The 23,713-nt window shown below is 38.1% G+C and overlaps 1 protein-coding gene across 5 annotated transcripts in view; it reads right to left on the bottom strand.

The window, feature by feature from the left end:
• Positions 1–23,713, bottom strand: part of slc30a9 (solute carrier family 30 member 9) — a 73,619-nt gene that overhangs the window by 5,449 nt on the left and 44,457 nt on the right. For 4 of the 5 annotated variants that reach the window (XM_063043227.1, XM_063043226.1, XM_063043225.1 and 1 more), the window contains exons 9-16: positions 20,956–21,023; positions 20,502–20,604; positions 19,378–19,433; positions 18,656–18,791; positions 17,546–17,585; positions 16,816–16,887; positions 5,435–5,542; positions 1,069–1,234 (exon numbers count right to left, since the gene is read on the bottom strand). In XM_063043227.1, the coding sequence (XP_062899297.1) occupies positions 1,069–1,234; positions 5,435–5,542; positions 16,816–16,887; positions 17,546–17,585; positions 18,656–18,791; positions 19,378–19,433; positions 20,502–20,604; positions 20,956–21,023 (749 nt within the window). Of the gene's footprint in view, positions 1–1,068; positions 1,235–2,687; positions 4,432–5,434; positions 5,543–16,815; positions 16,888–17,545; positions 17,586–18,655; positions 18,792–19,377; positions 19,434–20,501; positions 20,605–20,955; positions 21,024–23,713 lie in introns of those variants that run through there. The other variant, XM_063043229.1, reaches the window with a different exon arrangement.

The following is a 23,713-nucleotide window of genomic DNA, read 5'->3' on the forward strand; positions in this document are numbered from 1 at the left end:
AATTTCAGTTGCTCAAGTTATTCAGCTTGATTTGGAGATATTATAAAACTCTAATGCGACACCAAAGAGCTTATTAATTCAATATTAATTCAGAAATATTTTACTAGAGTCATATTTCACCTGACTCCAACTTCCAGCTTTGTCTTTTGCTCCTTAACATTTTCCCATCTCTTTTAAGCAGTATACAAGTTCTATGAATATACAGTTTACTCCCTTAAATACATATACCCTAACACTCACCGTAATGAGGGAAGACCATCGTTAGTCAAAGTAGCTGTTTTTACGTCTTAAACAGCCACAATGTTTTTTTTTGCAAAAAATTATTTTATTCGGGAAGTTGATGTTGTGGGCTGCCCTTTCCATCTCCATCATTGCTAGAGCTCTACACAGATAACTAATGAAGCTACCTTACCAATGCTTCATGTTAAATTTTCTTAAAACATGGAATAATGCCAACTGAATCGATGTTGGTTATCAGAGGAATCCCACCAATCCAATTCCATCATTTACTTCCCTGCAACCTATTTTCTCTCACATGCCATTCAAGTTCACTGATTCGCCTACAATCCTAGTGTTATTTACAACAGCTAACTAAATGCATTGCCTAACGTTGGAGCAGCCAGGAGAAACCCAGGCAATCACAGGGCGAAAAGTAAACTCTACAAGGGGTTGAGTTGAACTACCACGATTGTGCATAGGTGCAAAATGAGTATCACATGCAACTGCAAATTTTCTATTCAATCCCAGGGCTGTGATTAGATCCAGGGAAAATTTATGCTAGTCTTGTCCCAGTCCTTATTATGCTCTATAATGATTCAGAAAGCTTAATATATTAAAAGTGTTATTATGTAGATATTATCAAAGAAGGATCAATTGCCTGTAATAGACCTTTGCAGTTTTCATATCCATCATAAGGCAGGAAACACAGCAGTCTATTAGGTACCCAATCAATCCTTTCTATTCAAGAAAACACTCTTATACAGTCTACAATTTGCTAGATCCTTTACCTGAAATAATATTTAGCAGCACTGTAAATCTCCTAGTTGCAATTATTATCTATTGAATTACCTTACTGAAGGGTCATTCTCTAAAAGTTCAGTAAGTCTTTGTACATTTTCTGGCTGGATAGACCTCCCAATCAGAGCCTCAGTATTTGTGTAGATCAAGAATGAAGAAATGGTACCCAGAAGTGCTCCAACACCAAGAGAGCCAATGCTGTCATAATAAGGATTACCTAAATCAAGATACAGAATATCAGTAACTGTTTAAACTGCCCAATTGAATCAGATACCAAAATACATAAATTAAAAATCACACCTAAACTATGTATCTGCATGACCATAGAAGCAACATTCATACCGTAGATCAGTATTTTGCATTTTCTGTGACTGTTGGAATGGACTCTACTTTGTAAAATAGATTTACGCAGTTTTGTATGATCACATAGGAAAAAATGCATACAAATTATTAGATGAGAAGTTCTAACATGAAAGATACCAAAACAAAAGAGATGAGGAAATAAGCAAAAAACATACATGGAGACAGAAACCGAATAAGTTTCAGGTTCATGACTTTTCATTAGAACCGGAAACAATGCTTAAAATCTATTGCATCAGTAGCTATGTAGGCAAAGGGAGGGGTGGGGGAGAAACCAAAGAGCAAAAAGAAAAAAAGTTCAAATAGAACGATTAAATGACAGACGGAAATGACAATGCATCCTACTGAAAACTACCAAATGAACTTCAATGAAAAGTTAAAAGCAATGTTACATTTTGTTTTAAATATTCGCTGAATTTGGTCTCTTGGATTTCTAACTTAATTGAGTTAAATTGACTATCAGTTGCTAACGCCCCAAAGTCTTGAGTTTTGCTCTTCTGCTCCATATTTGAAATGCTTAACACCGAACTCTCAGCAAGCTTGTGCTCAAGCAAGCTAGCATCTCTTTGTAGAGGCAGATGAGAAATGCTGCTTGTTAATGCACTTTAGGAAGTATCCTTATGCTAATGCCACGTCAACACATTGTTTTTATTTTTTTCTCTCTATACAGAATGCTGAGACATTTCTTTCCTGGAGCAGGAGATGTGATGTATGCTTAGGATAACTAAAGAAGATAGCTTGATGAATGGAACATTCAAAACAACACCTGCTCAAAGTTCACTCACTCTCAAAGATCCCTGAACTGAAATGTCAACTACAGCTGGTCCTCCGTATCCGCGGGGGATTGGTTCTGGGACCCCCTGCGGATACCAAAATTCGCGGATGCTCAAGTCCCTTATACAAGAGCCTAAGAGAGCTCGCAAGGGTGATACGAAAAGCGAAAATAGCGTTCAGCATTTGTTTTGCAGCGAGCCGTTATATAGGCAGCACGCACCCCGAGCAGCAAGAGTGCTTTATCTCGATTTATTTAGTGCATCTGTTAGCAACATGTGTCTTAAGGTATCAGAAAAGCCTAAGAGAGCTTGTAAGGGTGTTACACTTAGTGCAAAACTGGACATAATTAAGCGTTTTGATCGCGGTAAACCAAGTAAAGACATTGTACGTGCGTTGAACTTAACTGTGTCCATCATTTGTACTATTTACACGCAGACAGTAAGAATCTTGAAAGCCGCCGATGTTACTATTGGTTCTGCTAGTAGCATATCATTCCTGCTTTTATTATATATTAGTGTTATTTTAGATTTTGTGTGTTATTTGGTATGATTTAGTAGGTTATTTTTTGGGTTCGGCTTACGAAAGTTTTCATAGCAACACTCTACTTTCGGATAGCAGGGGATACTTGTACAGTATTTTCGATCCGTGGTTGGTTGAATCCGCGAATACGGAGGGCCGATTATATTTCGCTTCCCACACATGCAGCCGACTGCTTAAGTATTTCCAGCACTTTCTGACTTTATTAATTTTAAGTCTGGCTCTACTGCATTCGCAGTGTGGATATACAAAGCTATGCAGTGAGTTAAACACCTTCTGAAAAACCACCCAAGATGGAAGCTTCCTTCAGGGTTTTTAATATGATCTTACTTGAGAAATTGCAGAAAGTTAAGTAAAATAGATATTAAATTCAATACAGAGTCGTCACATGCCTGAATATGCTATCAATTATTCTCACAATCAATGTTAACAGAAGTAACACATACACAACAATCCATAATTACACCATGTAAACAAGAGTAAACTTGTGGCGCAACAGTATCTTAACAATAGGCAATACTAAATGTTAACAAAACTTAAGATTCACAGATATTGCTGTTTCAAGGGTAAAGAAAAAGGGAATGGAGATGGATACTTTTTCACCCTGTACTTCAAAACAAAAACCAAATTAACCCGCGCAGGAAAGGTAATAAAAAACAGCTTATGTACAATGACTTCCATACAAGATGATCTGCTGCTCTGGAGGCCAAATCAGTGGCACTCTGATAAAAAATGTGTAATACTTTTAACAGAACACATCTTGGACAATGATTGAACCACAGCTGAAGTACTGTGCCCAGTTTAGATCTCATTAAAGAGAAGTTATTAATATTTTGGAGCGAGACAAATTAAAGTTATATGTTGACTGCCAATCCAAAAACTTGAAAGGAATTTTCATAATATAACTTTAAAATTTTCCAGCAGTTGAAAAGATTACATTCTGTTTTACAAATAATCTGTGAACAATTTATTTAAATCCAGGAAAATACAAAGATGAAGCAACTCTGATTAGAGAGCAGCAATATGGAATATGCTACTTGTAAGGATGATAGAAAAGAAAAATCAATAACAAGTTCAATTTCAAATTCAAGTTTAATTATCATTCAACCATCTATGAATATAGCCAAATGAAACGGTGTTCCTCTGGAGATGAGGCGCAAAACATGTTACTAACAGCACACAGCACATAGAACATAGCACAAGTAGCATATATGGTTAATTGCAGAAAAACAGTCACAAAGGAAAAAGGTATATATAGCCCAAGCCCCTGAGTGACATGACTAGATAGATGCAAGTTGTCTTGCTCCAACTTGTTCCTCCACCCAGCGAACACCAAGGGCAGCCCCAAAGGGAAGTGCCAGCTTTAACCTAGAACGAATTCTTGCATGCCCACAAAGGACTCTGCTCTCTTCCACACTGCCTCTGATGTCTCCTCCCATGGGTGACTGCCACAGGTGACCCCACAGCAAGAACCTAGTCCTCGCCACAACCAAGGCAACACAGTTCCCCCGCAGTTGATCTTTTCAATGAATCAGTGAAGTGGACTTGCAGTATTCTATGTTAGCAATATCCACCAGGATCTTGCAACCACAATAAAAAATATTCAAAACAATCACAGCAAAAAGTCTAGGCAACAACACAACAATGGTACACATCAAGTCCTGCTCCATTGCTATTAAACAACTCGACGATGGGAGATTCTTGTGGCACTTGATGTTCTCAGTATCCAGCAGTGAATTACAACTGTAAAAAAGACAAAGGACAAAGATTGGATTGGACCCGGAGTGGCCGCTCATCTACAGCACGCTGCCATCTTACCGGAATAATGAACTGGACAAAAAGGAATGCAGAGATGTTAAGAACGGACAGCTCCAAAAGAAAGGCTCAATGAGAAAATAGTCTTTTCTCCTATTACTGAGTTAATATCCTTCTGTAAAGAAAAATAAACTGAGAGCATTCTACAGTTTTGGGCAAGTTGCTAGTTTTGCTAGTGATCTAATTAATAAGTACACACTTATCTTTTGTAAATCCACTCATGTCAAGCAGCCAATAGTGCCTAAATAAAAGCTCCACGTGATATAACATTATCATGGGGATGGATTTGGTGATGCCCCATTTACTAAACAGCTATATTAAAAAAAAATAATTCTGGCTATTGGCTTAGCCATGACCATGGGCATCAAGTTCTCCAAGATCAAGATCTTACAGTTTCTGAATGCCTTTGATTTTCAATTGTTTCACTGAAATTCAGACTTTTTTAAAAAATTAAAATTCAAGCCAGTTAGCTAGAGTTAATTAACTCAAATATGTTCACAATTATTCTTTTCCTCTTCTTATTGAAATGAATCAATCCTTTGTTCTTTTGCCAGATTGAACCTGGCATAGTAGTCAAATTCTCCAGCCTAATTGCTAGGTCACTGCAGCAATTTCATGCTCAGCCTTGTATTACATGTGGGGTCAAAGACACAGAGCATTTAGAAAAACACCAGCAAAATACCAAGTGGCTTCAACGCAGAAACCGCGGGCATTTATCAGCAAATTCCAGTCCATTTGGTCATTGAAAATGCGATAATCAACACCCAAAACATAGCTGTTTGAATGCAAATTAATACCACTAATTCCATAATTTCAAGGCCATTTAAAGCATCTTCTTTACAATTTTACCTTGTACACACAAATTAAACCATGTGCATTCCTAAGCAGGAAATTAAATTAATAAATCAGTGAATATTTCAACATGTCTTACCTGTAAGGGAAGTTAGCCCCATGCAGCCGGCTGCTAACAACACTCCCAGCACAGCAGCTGCATCTTCCATCAGTACAACATTGGTGGTTGGATCATGACTATGTACCACTAGGAAACAAACATATTCTACTTTAATAGAGGCACAATGACCATGTCACTGAAGAATTTATTACTTAATACATAATGAATCTTCACAATCCAACTACTACATGGTAGAGTTTTAAAGAGTACACTGATGAATAGCTGGAGAAACATGAACAACAGCTGCCACGTATGTATACATTAGAGACTGCATCATAAAAAAACTACGCAAGTGTATTAGGTATAATTTAGTTATAAAATATTTGCATCTGTATCAGAAGCACAGAGTTCAAATGTCTTCCACAGAATTTGTAATGTAGGCTGACATTTCAGAACACTTCAGGTCTCCCGCAATTTATGAGATTTACAATTTCCTGGAAACGTTTCCATTTACAAAATCTTGCTTTATGAAAAGGCTGATGTAAACGTTATTATACTTGAGTTCAAGTTCAAGTCTAAATTCAACTTACTGTCGTTCAACTGTACACATGTATACTGCCAAATGAAATGATGTTCTGCTGGACCAAGGTGCACACAGTTCATATAACTCACACACACAAAATGTTATCATGAATAAATTAACAAATGATAGGGTGCATTTATGACACAAGTGAAAAAGTAAACAATATAACACGACTGGTGAGTTTATATGTGATAAGACCTGGGTGGTGGCAGGGAGTTCAGTAGTTTCATGGCTTGGGTGAAGAAGCTGTTTCCCATCCTAACAGTCCTTCCTTAGTGCTATGGTACCTCCTGCCTGATGGTAGGGGGTCAAAAAGATAGCTGGACAGATGGGAAGGATCACTGACAATGCTAAGGGCTGTGCATATGCAGAGTGCTAAATAAATATGTTGGGTTACAAGAGAGATCCCAATGATCCTCTCAGCAGTCTGCACAATCCTTTGTAGGGATTTGCAATCAGATGCCTTGCAATTCCTGTACCAAACAGTGAAACAGCTAGTCAGGACAATCTCGATAGTGCATCTGTAAAAATTGGTTAGAATGGGGTGGGTGTCTCACTCACCTCAATCCCCTCAGGAAGCAGAGACATTGCTGTGCTTTCTTGACCAAAGAGGTGGTGTTGAGGGACCAGGTGAGATCGTCCGTTATCTGCATTCCCAGAAATTTAGTGCTCTTAACTCTCTCCACAGAGGAGCCATTTATATGCAATGAGGAATGGTCAGCCTGCACCTTCCTAAAGTTCACAATCATCTCTCTGGTGTTGACAACGTTGAGACTCAAGTTGTTTTGCTCGCACCATTCTACCAGCCGCCCTACCTCCTCTCTATATGCCATCTCAACTTCACTGGTGATGAGGCCAACTATTGCTGTGGCATGAGCAAACTTGATTCAGTATGAACCGGATCTAGCAGTACTGTCTTGTGTCAGTAGCATGCGGCCCTGGGAGACGCCCATGCTCAGTATGATTGAGCAAGAGATATTGCTGCCAACACAGACCAACTGTGGCTTTTCTGTCAAGGATTCCAAGATCCAGTTAAAGAGGTGTTGAGACCCAACAAGGACAATTTATCCACTAGCTTCTGTGGATGATCGAATTAAATGCCAAGCTGATATTGATAAACAGCTTCCCGGCATATGAAACACCACTTTCCAGGTGGGAAAGAACGGAATGGAATGCAGAGGCTATAGCATCATCAGTGGAGTGATTTGAACAATAAGCAAACTGGAAAAGGGCCAATGCAGTATGAAGACGGGATTTAATGTGATCCATAACCAGCCACTCAAAGCACTTCATTATTGCTGAAGTCATGTCATAGGGCATTAGTCATTGTGTCAGGTTACTGTTGCCATCTTGGGCATTGGGATGCTGGAGGCCACCTTGAAGCCTGTGGGGACAGTGGGCTGTTCCAGAGGGTTGTTGAAGATGTCTACTAGAACCTCTTAATTATGGCTACACAGTCCCTCAGCACCTGACCAGGTATGATATCAGGGATATTATTAATTTTGAAATAACGTATTTCTGAAGTTGCTACAGAAAATGAATAAAAATTCAAAAATTAAAGCCGCGTACCCAAAAAAAATGACATTGTAACAATAATTCATGAATTGAACATTTGTAATTTAAAGAAGTAAGGGTGCTTTATGTTGTCAGAGGCGTCTTCTTTGGATGTAGAAGTTAAACTGAGACTCTGCTTGGCTTCTTGGGTAGAATTAGAGGATTCTGTAATAACACATTTCAAATTTATACAAAGTTTCCCTGAATATCTGTACTTTCAAATACATCACCAAAATCACCAAATCATGGGAAATATTTCCAAATGTCCATTGCTAGCTATATATATATATATACACACACACACATATATACACACACACACATATATACACACACACACATATATATATACACACACACACACACACATATATATACACACACAATATATATACACACACACACATATATATACACACACACATATATATACACACACACATATATATACACACACACACATATATACACACACACACACATATATACACACACACACACACATATACACACACACACACATATATACACACACACACACACATATATACACACACACACACACACATATATATACACACACACACACACACACACATATATACACACACATATATACACACACACACACATATATATACACACACACACATATATATACACACACACACACATATATACACACACACACACATATATATATATATATATATAATGACTGCAGTGGAATTCAAGTGAATTTATTGAAACTGGTTCTTTCTTCTCTCAGCACCTAGACTAAACAGCAATATAGTGCACTGTATTCAATCATTCATAAGATCAAATATTTATGAAAAAGGAAAGCACTCAATGTTATACAACAAATATTTTGCATCACCTGAACAATGGGTTTTGGCCATTAATAACAGAATTAAAACAGATAATATGACTTCAATAAGCTTGCATCAAAATAACAAAGGCACTATTGTGCTTTGCTTCCTCCCTCTGTAGTTACTCCAATTATTTCTTTTAAATTATAATTGAAGCATGGCAAGCATTCTGCATATATAATTATTTGATCCAGATTAGTAAAAATAACTGGACCCAACAGTATTCTATATTTGGGGATAATGAGATTCACCTTCAAAGATTACAAGTAACAATCCCTAAACATTAAAATACAGAACATGGTTAAGCATATTAATAAATTAGTTGTGCTCAAGCAATTGCTGTAAAATCTGACAATATTTATCCAAGTGGCACTCCTTTTCCAAGCAATTATCTATCTTATAAAACTATTCAGACACAATTATTATAGAGAACAGTACGGCACGAGATCCAGCCATTCAACACATATTTCTGTACTGACCACAATGCATTTTAACTAATCCCATCTGCCTGAATGTAGTTCATATCCATCAGATCCCTGCTTGTAAATTTTCCTGTCTTGAACACTTATTCATTACGGAGGCCCATCTAATCCCGACACAATATTTTAACCTCTTAAAAAGAACTATCAAGGTGATATCATCACAAAATTACTGAGAAGATAAATAAACTATTCAAGTCATTTTAGCATAGTGTAGAGAACAACCTCGACTTCCTACTTCATCACGGTTTTCAAATTTTTAATAATTTCAGTGCTTTCAACTCACTGCTTTACATGGAGGCCACTTTATAATCTGATAACTACTTCATTCTCTGACCGAGAGAATCATTTACGTATCACATGAAGTTATATAACTAATAGGTAAATACCTTAGGTGTGTTGCTCAAGGTTTCCAGAATCTGCAAAATCTCTTGTGTACTGACAGGCCACTTCCTTTAGTATCTGAACATCACAAAGACTCAAATGCCCTCTGGAACATCCTGCATTCTCGCCTAATGTTGGATTCAGGCAACTAATTACCAGTCAACAGTGCAAAATATTCATCCTGCACATCTGGGTGTCTGCATTGAAATTAGCAGAGCTCATCAAAACAACAGCCTAACACTTAAACATCACAGCCACAACAACCTTGCAATTGTGTGATTATTCAGTATGCCCTATCAATTGCTTCCAGTACCAAGAAACTGTGATTCTTTGCTTTTCCAAATGCTCCATTTCCTTAAAAAAATAGCTAAAAATATTTTTCCAACAATTGATGCCAGTCTTTGTTTCTCATACAATGTTACATTTATAGTTTTCCGATCTACTAAGAATTTTCTCTTAAGAACATAGAACAGTATAACATAGGAACATGCCCTTCAGCCCACAATGTTGTGCTGAACCAATTAAATTAGTAATCAAATGACTAACTAAGCTAATCTCTTCTGCCTACGCAATGTTCATATCCTTCCATTTTCCTCACATTTATACGTCTATCTAAACGTCTCTTAAAAGAATCTAATGTTTCTGCCTCTACCATCACCTTAGGCAGCACCTTCTATGGACCCACCACCCTAAAGAAAACTCACAATTTCTTAGAATTAACCCCTTTCACCTTAAGTGCATGCCCTCTGGTATTAGACATTTCAACCCTTGAAAACAGATATTGTCTGTCAATCTATCTTTACCTCACAATCTTATAAACCTCTATCAGATCTCCCCTCAGCCTCCGCCACTCCAGAGGAAAAAAAACAAATTTGACCAACCTCTCATCATAGCACATGGCCTTTAATAATCCAGGCAGCATCCTTGTAATCTATTTCTGCGCCCTCTCCAAAGCTCATAACGGGGCTACCAGAATTGCATGCAATACTCCTTATGCCACATAACTACAGTTTTATAAAGCTAGTCATGTGCAATTCCTATGCTAAAATCTGTAGCCCCTGCTGGCTCTGTTTTTTGCATCACAGCTCTGTGTGAGAAACTGAGTAGTTTCTGATATAATGTCCTTTTTATTAATTTGTGCAGAGCTACAGTGTGGAACAGTCCTGGGCCAACAAGCCACACCACTCAGCAAGCCACCCATTTACAAGACCATAAGACCATATGATATTCGCCCATCAAGTCTGCTCTGCCATTTCATCATGGTTGATCCAATTTTCCTCAGCCCCAGTTTCCTGCCTTCTCCCCATATCCCTTCAGGTCCTAACCAATCAAGAAGCTATCAACCTCTGTCTTAAATATACATAAAGATTTGGCCTCCACAGTTGCCTGTGACAAAAAAAAATTCCACATTTTCACCACTGAAGAAATTCCTCCCCATCTCTGTTTATAAGGCACCCCTCTATTGTGAGGCTGCATCCTCTGATCTTAGACTCTCATACAATAGTGCCCAAGAAGAATAATGTGAGCTGCTTTAAAGACTATCGCCCAGTAGCACTCACATCTACAGTGATGAAATGCTTTGAGACTGAACTAAACTGAACCCCTGCCTCAGCAAGGATCCGGACCATTGCAGTTTGCTCATCACCACAATAGATCAACGGCAGACGCAATCTTAATAGCTCTTCACGTGGCCTTAGACCACTTGGACAACACAAACACCTATGTCAAGATGCTGTTTGACTACACCTCAGCACTTAACACCATCATTCCCACAATCCTGATTGAGAAGTTACAGAACCTGGGCCTCTGTACCTCCTTCTGCAATTGGATCCTCAACTTCCTAACCGGAAGACCACAGTCTGTGTGGATTGGTGATAATATCTCCTCCTCGCTGACGATCAACACTGGTGCATCTCAGGGGTGAGTGCTTAGCCCACTGCTCTACTCTCTATATACCCATGACTGTGTGGCTAGGCATAGCTCAAATACCATCTATAAATTTGCTGGTGATACAACTATTGTTGGTAGAATCTCAGATAGAGACAAGAGGGCATTCAGGAGCAAGATATACCGACTAGTGGAGTGGTGTCGCAGCAACAACCTTGAAATCAACGTTAGTAGGACGAAAGAGCTGATTGTGGACTTCAGGAAGGGTAAAACGAAGGAACACATACCAATCCTCATAGTGGGATCAGAAGTGGAATGAGTGAACAGTTTCAAGTTCAAAAGACCTAACCTGGTCCCAACATATCAAAACAGTTATAAAGAAGGCAAGACAGCGACTATACTTCATTAGGAGTTTGAAGAGATTTGGTATATCAACAAAAACATCTATAGATTTACTGTGGAGAGCATTCTGACAGGCTTCATCGCTGCCTGGTATGGGGGGGGGGGGATGGGGAGCTACTGCACAGGACCGAAAAAAGCTGCAGAGGGTCATAAATTTAGTCGGCTCCATCTTGGGTACTAATCTACAAAGTACCTAGGACATCTTCAAGGAGCGGTGTCTCAGAAAGGCAGCATCCATTATTAAGGACTCCAGCACCCAAGGCATGCCCTTTTCTCACTGCTACCATCAGGTAGGAGGTACAGAAGCCTGAAGGCACACACTCAATAATTCAGAAACAGCTTCTTCTCCCCTGCCATCCGATTCCTAAATGGACATTGAACCCTTGAACACTACCTCACTTTTAAAATATATATTATTTGTTTTTGCATGATTTTTAATCTATTCAATATACATATACTGTAATTGATTTACTTATCTTTTTCCCTTCTATATTATGTATTGTATTGAACTGCTGCTGCTAAGTTAAATTTCATGACACATGTCGGTGATAATAAACCTGATTCTGAAACGTCCTCTCCACATCTACTTTAAAAAGGCCTTTCATCATTTGAAATGTTTCCATGAGATAACCCCTCATTCTTCTGAATTTCAGTGAATATAGGCCCAAAACTATCAAACACTCTTATGTGACAACCCATTCAATCCTGAAATCACTTTCATGAACCTCCTTTGAACCCTCTCCAGTTTTAGCACATCCGTTCGAAGATAAGGGGCCCAAACCTGTTCACAATACTCTGAGGCCTTACCAAAGCTTTATAAAGTTTCAACATTACATCCTTACTTTTATATTCTAGTCCTCTTGAAATGAATACTAACATTGCATTTGCCTTCCTCACCACAGACTCAACCTGTTAATTAACCTTTAGGGAATCTTACACAAGGACTCGCAAGTCCCTTTGCACCTCAGCTTTTTGCATTTTCTCTTCATTTAGAAAATAGTCAACCCTCTCATTTCTTCTACCAAAGAGCATGACCATACTCTTCCTGACACTATTCCATCTGCCATTTTTGCCTGTTCTCCTAATCTAAGTCCTTCTGCAGCCTTTCTACTTCCTCAAAACTACCTCCCTCTCACCTATCTCCATATCATCTGCAAACTTTGCAATAAAGCTATCAATTCCATCATTGACATATGACATAAAAAGAATTGTTCCCAACAGACCCCAATTAGCCACTGATTTATCTATGCTAGAATCTTTTCTGTAATACCATGGGTTCGTAGCTTGTTAAGCAGCCCCACATGTGGCACCTTGTCAAAGGCCTCCTGAAAATCCAAGGTACCTAACATCAGCCGATTCTCCTTTGTCTATCCTGCTTGTTACTTCTTCCAAGAATTGTAACAGATTTGTCAGGCACAATTTTCCCTTGAGGAAACCATGCTGACTACGGCCTATTTTATCATGTCCCTCCAAGTACCTCAAGTCGTCATCCTTCATAATCAACTGCAACATATTCCCAACTGCCGGGGTCAGACTAACTGGCCTATAGTTTCCTTTCTTCTGTCTCTCTCCCTTCTTGAAGAGTGGAGTAACATTTATCCCTAGCCCAATCACAAGACAATTCACAATGACCAATTAACCTACCAAGCAATAAGTCTTTGCACTGTGGAAGGAATCCCGAATACTGGAATATCCAAAGGAAACCCCACAAGGAAGTGCTTTCAAGATTCTTACAGATGGCGCTGGAATTGAACTGTAAACTCCAATGCTTCGAGCTATAATTTTGTTGTGCTAACGTGGTGCCTTATAAACAACTTCCTGACTTTTGAATTCATTGCCTTGACTAATAACGGCAAGAGTGCCATATGCCTTCTGAACCACACTTATCAACCTGTGTATCCACTTTCAGGGGCCTTGGACTCCGATATCCTTCTGCTCATCAACACTGGTCAGGGCCTTGCCCCAAACAGTGTACTACCTTTTTAATATTTGACCTACTAAGGTGCAACACCACAGATTTGGCTGGGTTAAACTCCATCAGCCAATATCCCAGTCAGCTATTTCTCCGCCCATATCGGCAACTGATCTATATACCACTGCATTCTTTATTAGTCTTCTACTCCACTAATCTTCCTACCATCTGCAGACTCACTAACCCACCCATCTACATTTTCATTCAGGTCATCTATATACATCACAAACAGCAGAGGTCCCAGTACAGTCCCTGCAGAACACCACTAATCAGACCTCCAGCTTGAGTAAATCCCTTCGATCGCTACGCTGTTTTCTAGGGGCAAGCTTATTCTGAATCCAAACGGCCAATTCACCATGCACTTCAACCTTCTGGAAGACCCTCCCATCAGGGACCTGTCAAACACACTTCACTAAAATCCACGTGGACAACATACACAGCTCAAGGCTTCAGCAATCACCCTTGTCACCTTATTAAAAAAAATTCCATCAAGTTAATAAGACATAATTTGCCCCATACAAAGCTATGCTGGCTCTCCCCAATTAGAGCATGGCTTTCCAAATGTTCATAAATCCTATCCTTAACAATTCTCTCCAGTAACTTCCCTACCACTGACGTGAGACTCACTGGTCTATAGTTTCCAGGATTATCCCTGGTTCCCTTCTTGACTGGTGAGTAGCTAACGTTGTTGCATTATTCCAGAAGAAAACCAGGGATAATCCTGTTTAATTCTAGCTTCCTAAACTTAACAGACTTTTCTTTTTCCTTGACAAAATTCATCACCTCTGTCGACGTCCAAGGTTCTCTTGTATCTCTTGACATCCTTATCCTTCCTTCTTACTGTAACATACCTGTCCTGTACAGTTTGTCTTTAAAACACCCTCCACACAATGTGTGTTCTTGCCTAAAAACAACTGTTCCCAATTTGTTCTCCCTTATTCCTGCCTAATGCTCTCGTAATTTGCCCTGCTTCAATGTAATACTTTCCTGCAAAATCCATACTTATCCTGATTTACACCTATCTTAAAATGGTGGTTTCTGCTCCTTAACGGCTCATCTACTGAAAGGTCAGTCTCCTGGCCAGGCTCATCACCCCTCCTCATGTTGGACTATCTACATACTGATTTTTAAAAAAACATCCTGGATGCATTTACCAAATTCTGTCTCATCCAAACATCTTGCACACAGAAGGTCCCAGTTTACATCAGGGAAATTGAAGTTCCCCATGACAAAAACCCAATGGTTTTTATACCTGCCTGCATATCTGTTCCTCAATATCCCAGTGGCTATTGGGGGAGTGGAGGCGTCTGTAATACAATCCCACCAGTGTTTGCATCCTTCCTATTATTGAGTTCTACCCATATAGACTCAGTTTACGAGTGCTCCATTTTGTCCCCTCTGAGTACAGCTGTGATATTATCCCTGATAAGTCGTGCAACTCCCCCACCTCTTACCTTTTGCACCATTTTTTCTAAAATATTGAAATTCTAGGACATTAAACCCCCCTTCCCAACCCTTGCTCTGTAATGGCGTTATAGTTCCATGTACTGATCCCTGCTCTAAGTACATCACCTTCACCCATAAAACTACTCGCATTAAAAAAACACACACTTTAAACCGTCTGTCCCATCATATTTATTACTTTACCCCTGCCTGTTTTTACCGGTTCTGTTACCTATCTTCCTCTCCGTCCATCCAGTTTCTGGCCTACTACCATTCCCCTGCTGAACCAGTTTAAACCCTAGTGAACTCATAGATGGCAACAAATGAATGCACCCTACACAGCCAATTATTTTAAAACTTGCAGACCAGGTATAGAGAAATTGCTTATCAAGCACTTTGCCTTAAACTCTATAAATTTTCAGTTGCTTTTTTCTTTTTTTAAAACATCTCTGCTATTTCTGTATATCCCAATAATAACAGCTGCCTCAGCTAAGGGACCTTTTTTTTATTTTTACTGTTCTTTTCTTCAAAACATAGAACATCTCAAACCTTTTCATAAATGTTTCATACTACTGTGCAGCCAAATACAATTTCCTTCTACTTGATCAATTATTTGCTAATTTCTAAAATTCCTCTAATTCTCAGGCAGCTTTACAATTTTATAATCAAGAAGCTCTTATATAGGTAAATGAAAGTGCAGAAAATAGAAGGATAGGGATATTGTGTAGCACATTTGATTACAAATTTAATTAATTTAGCATAACATTGCGAACGAAAAGACCTATTCCTATATGCTACTGTTCTAATCCTTTATCTTCAAATCTGGTACCTCAAGTTTTTTTAGTCAACCACAAATTGATGCAGCTTTTTCTCCTTAATGAAATGTATACTTTTCCCTTGTATACATTTCATTGAAAAAAGACTTCTTGTTGAGAATTTGAAATAAGTCTTTTAAACTTTTTATGGATGTCTGATATTTTATTTCATCAATGTTTATTCTGAATACTGGTGCTCCGCAGGGTGGCGTTCTCAGTCCAATGCTCTACTCCCTGTGCACTCATGACTGCAAGGCCAGATTCTGCTCTAACTCGGCCTATAAGTATGCAGATGATACCACCATTGTATGCCTCATCTCAAATAATAATGATTAGTTAGAGTACAAGTAGATAGAGAGCTTAATAACATGGTGTCATGACAACAATCTTTTCCTCAGTGTCAGCAAAACAAAAGAGCTGGTCATTGATTTCAAGAAGGGGGCCCATGCACACGCTGCTGTCTACATCAACAGTTTGAGGTTGAGAACTTCAAGTAGTGAATATCACCAGTGTCCTGGTCTAACCACATAGATGCCATAGCCAGGACAGTTCAATGCCTCTACTTCCGCAGGAGACTAAAGAATCTGGCATATCCTCGTCAATCCTATCAATTTTTATTGATGCATCATATCTGGATGCATAACAGCTTGGTAAGAAAACTACTCTATGCTCTCAAATTAATTTGTCTCAACATTTGGTACCTAGCAATGAACTGATGGGCCGTGTATCCAACATGAAAACCTGCAGATGCTGGAAATCCAAGCAACACACAAACACAGAATGCTGGACAACCTCAGCAGGCCAGGCAGCATCTATAGAAAAGAATAAACAGTCGACGTTTCAGCCCAATACCCTTCATCAAGACTGTTGAAGGGTCTCAGCCCGAAATGTCAACAGTTTTTCCCCTACATCCATGATAAATGCTAATGCAGGGTTGTGCTGTCTTTGTCTGCTTATGCACACATTCTCAACTGGTAGGACAACTGGATTTAAATACAGTGTACTGGAATGTTAAATATAGAACTGACATACCATATTGATAAAATGTTATTCCTTTAGCTCGAGCACTCTTTCGGAGTTCATTTATTGCTACCAAAAGTGTTGCTATATAAAAAAATACAATGAATAAATTTGTCACAAGCAAAATAATATTACTTTCGAAACATACAAGCTTATGGCAACAATACTAGCTCCCAACAGCTAAATTAAAAGATTAGCCAAATATCAAATAAGTTTTAAAGAAACAGACCGCCTAATATGGAATGAAATGTGAACTATATTGAATAATTGCTATAAAGCAAATCAGGGAAAAAGTATGATTGTGAGCATTGTTGAATAAGAATTAAGCTGGGTATTTAAAGGCCATAAGCTACAGCAAAACATGTATGACCAGAAATGAGATTCTGTGCAATTTTTAAAATTCTTAAATTGCTTTACTTTTTAAATAGCAATTAAAATTTTTACTTGAGCAGAGAAGTCATGTGTTAAATTATAAAATAGTTCTACCAAATTATAATAAGTTAGAAACCAGATCACATTATAGAACATGATTAAATAACAAACAGAAGGATAATCAAGCAGAATTAGAATAAAACACAAGAAATAAATGAAAACAAAAATAGTATGCAGGCCAAATCATTTAGTGAAAAAGGTGGATGAAAACTAAAAGAAGATCAAATAAGATTTATCTTATTAATTTCATAATTAAAATACTTAGGTAGACAAAATTATAACTTCTTAAATTTTCATATGAATATCATACCTCCTTCCGACACTAATGAGCCAGCCAGAATAAAATAGGCCTGAATATAAATGGAACATTAAAGAAAATGTTTATTACTGCATTAAAGCATTTAACTAAAAATTCAAAAACACTGTTTTATTAATTAATATTCTATATGCAAAATCACATTTTAACAAAACTCAACAGCCAGAAAATAATCCATACAAATAATACTACAGCTTGGTGAACACGTTTCAGCTAGAATATAGAAAGGAGTGGTTAAATTGTTTCAACTTTGATCTACATTGAAGCTCTATTAGAAAGTTCCATTTTTATCAGGTTGTATTTACTTCAAAGAGACCCAAAATATATATAGGGTTTTAGTATTGATGTATTAGTATTTTTTTTTAAATGATAATAAGGATCATTATTATGATTGCCCAATTCCTAAGAAAATCACTAAGGGTACTTGAAATTTGCGATTTTGTGGAAGAACACACAAGCGAGCACATCTGTTTCCAGGCACCCTAATACCTCACACTTCGCTAATCAAAGATCGGGGATAACGCTCAAAATAACCATGTGTTCTTTCCTATACCATGGAAAGAAAAACTGCTTTGGTGACAAATAATCTTGTGCTAATAAGAATTCAACCCTTTCGTATTAAGCAGAACAATACTTGGATCCTGACGACCCATTGTCTGGAAATGGCGTTAAGGCTGGAGGGGGCAGCTAAAATCATATGTTAGTTACCAGTTTGTGGTTTAAATAACAATTACTAATTACTTCTTTCATAGGCACAAAAGCAGACTGTAGTTTCAAATTAAAGCTGAAATGCCAGTAAGGACCATTCCGAGTGGGAAAATATTTCAAGGGCAATGTAACATACCAACTAAAATTGTAGTAAACAAAATATACCCAGGATCACACTGCATTTCAGACAATATATTTAGATTATGTAAAATAAAGGGTTTGGTGTACAATTTGTTAAGCTTAGATTGAGCCCCTGCAATAGGAAAAGCATTGTATTTTCCTGCAGAACCTTTTTTTTAAACCAAGTTCAAAGTAAATATATTATCAAAGTACATGTATGTCACCATATACAACCCTGAGATTCACTTCCAAAGCATTTGTTAATGCAGAACTTACCCACATTAAGGATTCTATATGATGGGGGTGTAAAAGTCCGCTAACTCCATGGTACATGGAAAGTCCTGCACCCATCATAAAAATTCCTACGCCACTAATGAGAGATGCAATGGAGCGCATATTTGTAAATCCATACCTTGATTTAAACAAAATCAGAATACAAAGACAATTAAACACACTACATCAGTTTGGTTGATGGAAAGATTATGTTTTACTTTGCATGCAGCATTAAAATTAATCAATGGTCGGGCCAGCTGGTGGCTCAACGACATCCGCGCTAGACCTGGAAGCGGAGGTTCCCGGGATTGAAACTAGTCGGATCCGCCCCGAGTACGCTTTCCATCCGTGCCGGGTTGAGTGTCGAGAACGCAACTCGACCTCGTAAGATAAAGGGAAAATACTGTGAAAATGTCTGTGTGAGGAGTGGCGTGTCACAGTCTCTCTCTCTCGCTCCACGCCTTGTAAAAAGCCATGAAAAAGACATCATCACGGACGCATGCACGGACACGCACAGACTCGCATGCACGCAGGCACACACCAAAAAAATATTAATCAATGGTCATCACAAACATTTTAAATAGTAGAAACTAACACACTTCTGAATTTGCATTAGCAGAATAGCTGTTATAAATAATGGCTCTTTGTCCACCATCTTCCTGATGTGAGAGACAGATGCCAGACAGAGACATTTCTGATTATAAAGAAAATTAAGTTTTTCTTACGGATGGCCAGCATCTGGAGTCCTAGCAGATTGAACGACACCCACTGCTAGTAATGCCTATGAAAAATATATCTTTGTATCAATTTTATGGCAAAATTGTTAGAATTAGTCATTAATAGAACATTGCAAATAAATCAGTTCTAGTTAACCAAAAAGGTTAAATTCTGATGCCAGTGTCAAATGACCAACACATGCCATTCATTGCAGTTGCTGTAATGATGATTTGGGTTTTCAAGTATTTGTACTATTCACTGGCTGGATGTTTAAGTTGAGCAGAACTGTTTCAGTGCACCAAAAGGTTTTGATCCACACCTTGATGAAAGTGGATGATGCTAATGCACATGACAATAGCACATCCACTGCCAAATGTCATTTTAACAAATGAAATTCAAGGATTAAGCATAAAATGACTAAAGTACATGGAATTAATCAAGTTAGGCTTAAAAACAAAAAAGGGGGAACAATGATTAGATTGAGGGAAATGACAAGACAAAGGAAATGTAAAAACTTTCTTTTGACTTCAATATTCCAACAATTTCTTACACAGAAATTAGACTGAACACAATAAATGCTCTTTTTGGGTTGATTTGTTGAAATTAGTAAGCAATTAACACACAAATCAAGTGAAATTAACAAGATACATGTAAAAGAAACAGAAGAGCACCAGCTTTTGAAGATTCACTACTTTCCCAACTATTCTCTTAACTCGCTGAACATTCTAGGCTATGTAGCATGTGTCATGAATTGGTTGTTAGTTCAGTAAAGCCTGGCTATTATAATTAACTGCACCAATTATTAAAAATTTTATTTTTAAAAAATTTAATGTTTTTAATTATTGATAAATTAACTGCTATATACAACTTTGATGCATAGCCATAAATCAACAGTAATTTATATTTGGGAAAGTTTTAACATTCTGAGGCTTTTCAATTTCCAACTGATAATAACTGAACAAACACTTTGAATGTCCTAATTTAAATCACATTTGGAGGTCAGCATGACATAGAATAAACTATTCAATACTGTGGCTGGGTAACTTAGAGAGAAAGTCCAAAATTCTAAAAGCATGTGTGGTAATTGAGGACATTCAGTTATTCCCACAGAACAAACTGAGACCTTCCCTACCTGGTTACAGGTGTCAGCCAGTGAGTGTATAGCTTCTGAGAACATTGATGCAGACCCTGTATAAACCCAGGCAAGTAGTTTGAAGATAAAATTCAGTCCATTGCTAGAGATGGAGTTAACAAAAACAACATATTGACAGATAGCACAGAAATTTTTGAATTCAGGACCAACAATGTTTAATGTTGCTTTAAGTTCAACTAAAATAATGTGAAACCAACACTTAATTACAAAATCTCCTATATAACTTAATCACAACCATACATTAGATCGTCAAACTGAGTGTGTTGATACCCTGTAGAACTATGTAAATAAATAGTCATACATGAAATTTTGCAAAAAATACATTTTAACCATTATTGTGTTTACCATTATCTTGTTCTTAATTTGTTTTTCTAAATCCAATTCCATTACTAAAACAAAATGAAGAAACAATAAATACAAATCAATAACTTACATACAGATAGCAACCAATACAACCTTTCCTGGTCCTTGTAAAAATGGTGTTGATTTAGTTGACTTAGGCTGAAAAGAGAAAAAAAACAAAATCAAAATCTTTTAAACACTAGATGACTGGACTACAATCAGAAATATTTTCTTGCCTAAAGGAAAGTACAACAAAAATCTTCAGGGATCTGTTCTGGGACCCCTCCTCTTTGTGATTTCTATAAATGACCTGGATAAAGAAGTAGAAGAGTGGGCAAGTAAGTTTGCTGATGACACAAAAGTCGGGGGTGTTGTGGATAGTCTGGAGAGTTGTCAGAGGTTACACCAGAACATTGATAGGTATGTTCTAAAAAGTCACTCCATTGATTTTTTGATGATGGAATTGACTTATGAGGAGAGGCCAAGCAGACCCAGGCCCACATTCTTATGAGCTGAGGAGAATGAGTATGTTTCTTTGAAAATTACAACTGAAGTTTCTCAAGGCAGATGCTTTTCTTATTGAAGTCTAGAATATGACGGTTACAGCCTCAGAAAAATGAAAACTGTTTTAGATATAGGGAAGAAGCTAATAGGATAGGAAACCAAAAGGTTGAATTTTAGAGAGATTTCTAAGAGGCCACCAATGAGAATAATCAAGAGGGTGGAAGAACACATGTTGGAACAACAGAAAGTTTAGATATACAGAAGAGCCAATTCATGCAAGAATTCAAAAACAGCTAAGAATTGCTATTTGTATGCAAGCTTACATAGGTAGGCACACAGATAAAAGATAAAGAGGGCTTTCTTGCATATTTGAGCATAGCAGAATTTTTGAGAAATGCTAATGCACATTGTGGAAGAAGAGAGACTAACTAGGCAAACACTGGAATAGTTAAAATTGGTAAAGCAAATCTTTTATAGCAGCTGAGACTGAGATATATGGATACAGGAATCCAAAGTCAACAAATGGGAGTAGATGAAAATATAGAGTGGATGATCAGTTTTGGATCAAATAGGACAGAGCACTTGGTCAGAATCAACTGATGGCCAGACAGCAAATCAAATTGGTTAATCAGGAACAGGCCTTGAAGTAAAGGCCAGAAAAAAGAGGCCCTGTTCTCCACAATGTTTAATGAGAGGAAGTATGTCAACATTAGAGATGAATGGACATTTGCAATAGTTAGGACCAAACTCTGATTGCTTGGGCCACTGGAGTTAAAAAAAAATCCAATACATTTCAGTATGATCCAAACAACTACAGTAGCAAAAAGATGGATAAACTTTGGATGATCTAACTAGATCTAGGAACAAATTCAAGTGTTCTGATGACACCACTGTCATTGGCTAAATAAAAGGTGGTGACGAATCAGCATTTTGGAGTGAGGCTGAAAATCTGGCTGAGTGATGTCACAACAACAACCTCTCACTCAATATCAGCAAGACCAAGGAGCTGATCACTGACCTCAAGGATAAAACCCGAGATCCATGAGCCAGTCTTCATCAGGTGGAGGGGGTTGGAGGAACAACACCTTATACTCCATTAGGGTAGCCTCCAACCTGATGGCATGAACATCGACCTCAAACTTCCAGTAATGTCTTCCACCCCCCCCACCATTTCCCATCCCCTTGTCCCTCTCTCATGTTATCTCATTGCCCACCCATTGCCTCCCTCTGGTTCTCCTCCCCCTCCTCACCTTTTTTCTTCCTTCCATGGCCTTCTGACTCGTTTACCAATCAAGTTCCTAGCTCTTCGCTTCATCCCTCCCCCTCCAAGTTTCACCTATTGCCTGGCGTTTCTCTCTCCCCTCCCTCCCACCTTTCAAATCTACTCCTCTGCTTTTTTTCTCCAGTCCTGCTGAAGGGTTTCGGCCCGAAACATTGTCTGTACTTTTTCCCATAAATGCTGCCCGGCCTGCTGAGTTCCTCCAGCATTGTGTATGTTGCTTGGATTTCCAGCTTCCGCAGATTTTCTCTTGTTTGTGACAGGAAAGCAGCATCCATCATCAAGGTCCCTCATCACCCAAGCTATGCTCTCTTCTTAATGTTGCCACCAGGAAGGTGGTACAAGAGCCTCAGGACCCACACCATTAGGTTCAGGTACAGTTATTACTCTCAATCACCAGGCTCTTGAACCAGAGGAAATAACTAAACTCACCCCATCAACTGAACTCTTTCCTCAACCAATGGAGTTACTTTTAAGACTGTTCATCTCTTGTTCTTGATATTCATTGCTTTTTTTTCCCTCTCTCTTTCATATTTGCACGGCTTGCTGCGCTTTGTACATTGGTTGTCTGTCTGTCCTGTTGGGCACGGTCTTTCACTGATTCTATTGTGCTTTTTGGATTTACTGCTTATGCCCACAAGAAAACAAATCTCAGGATTGTATAAGGTGACATACATGTACTTTGATAATAAATTGACTTTGTAAATGACTAAACAGCTGTTTAATATAAATGTTTATTGTCTGCATCCCTTGAACAATGGATGAGATCCTCTTCAGAGAACATAACATGAAAGAAAGAAATTAAGGAAGTCATAGGGGGAAAAATGCACCAACGGCAAAGACAGAGGTGAGAATCTGACTAAACAGATTGCCAACTGTAGAAGTATTATGCTGACTTGGGGAACAAAGCTAGATCTAAATGCCTTCAAAATTTTTGTAGAGAACTTTAAGGGGAGCAGAACTGGAAGTAAAATGTACTTTGAGAGGTTTTATTTAAATAGCTTGTGTATATTGGACAAAAAAAATTGGTGCAAGGACAAATGATTCCTCTAATTTTACTTTTTAT

Source organism: Mobula hypostoma, chromosome 3, assembly GCF_963921235.1.
Source record: "Mobula hypostoma chromosome 3, sMobHyp1.1, whole genome shotgun sequence".
Classification (NCBI taxonomy): domain Eukaryota; kingdom Metazoa; phylum Chordata; class Chondrichthyes; order Myliobatiformes; family Myliobatidae; genus Mobula; species Mobula hypostoma.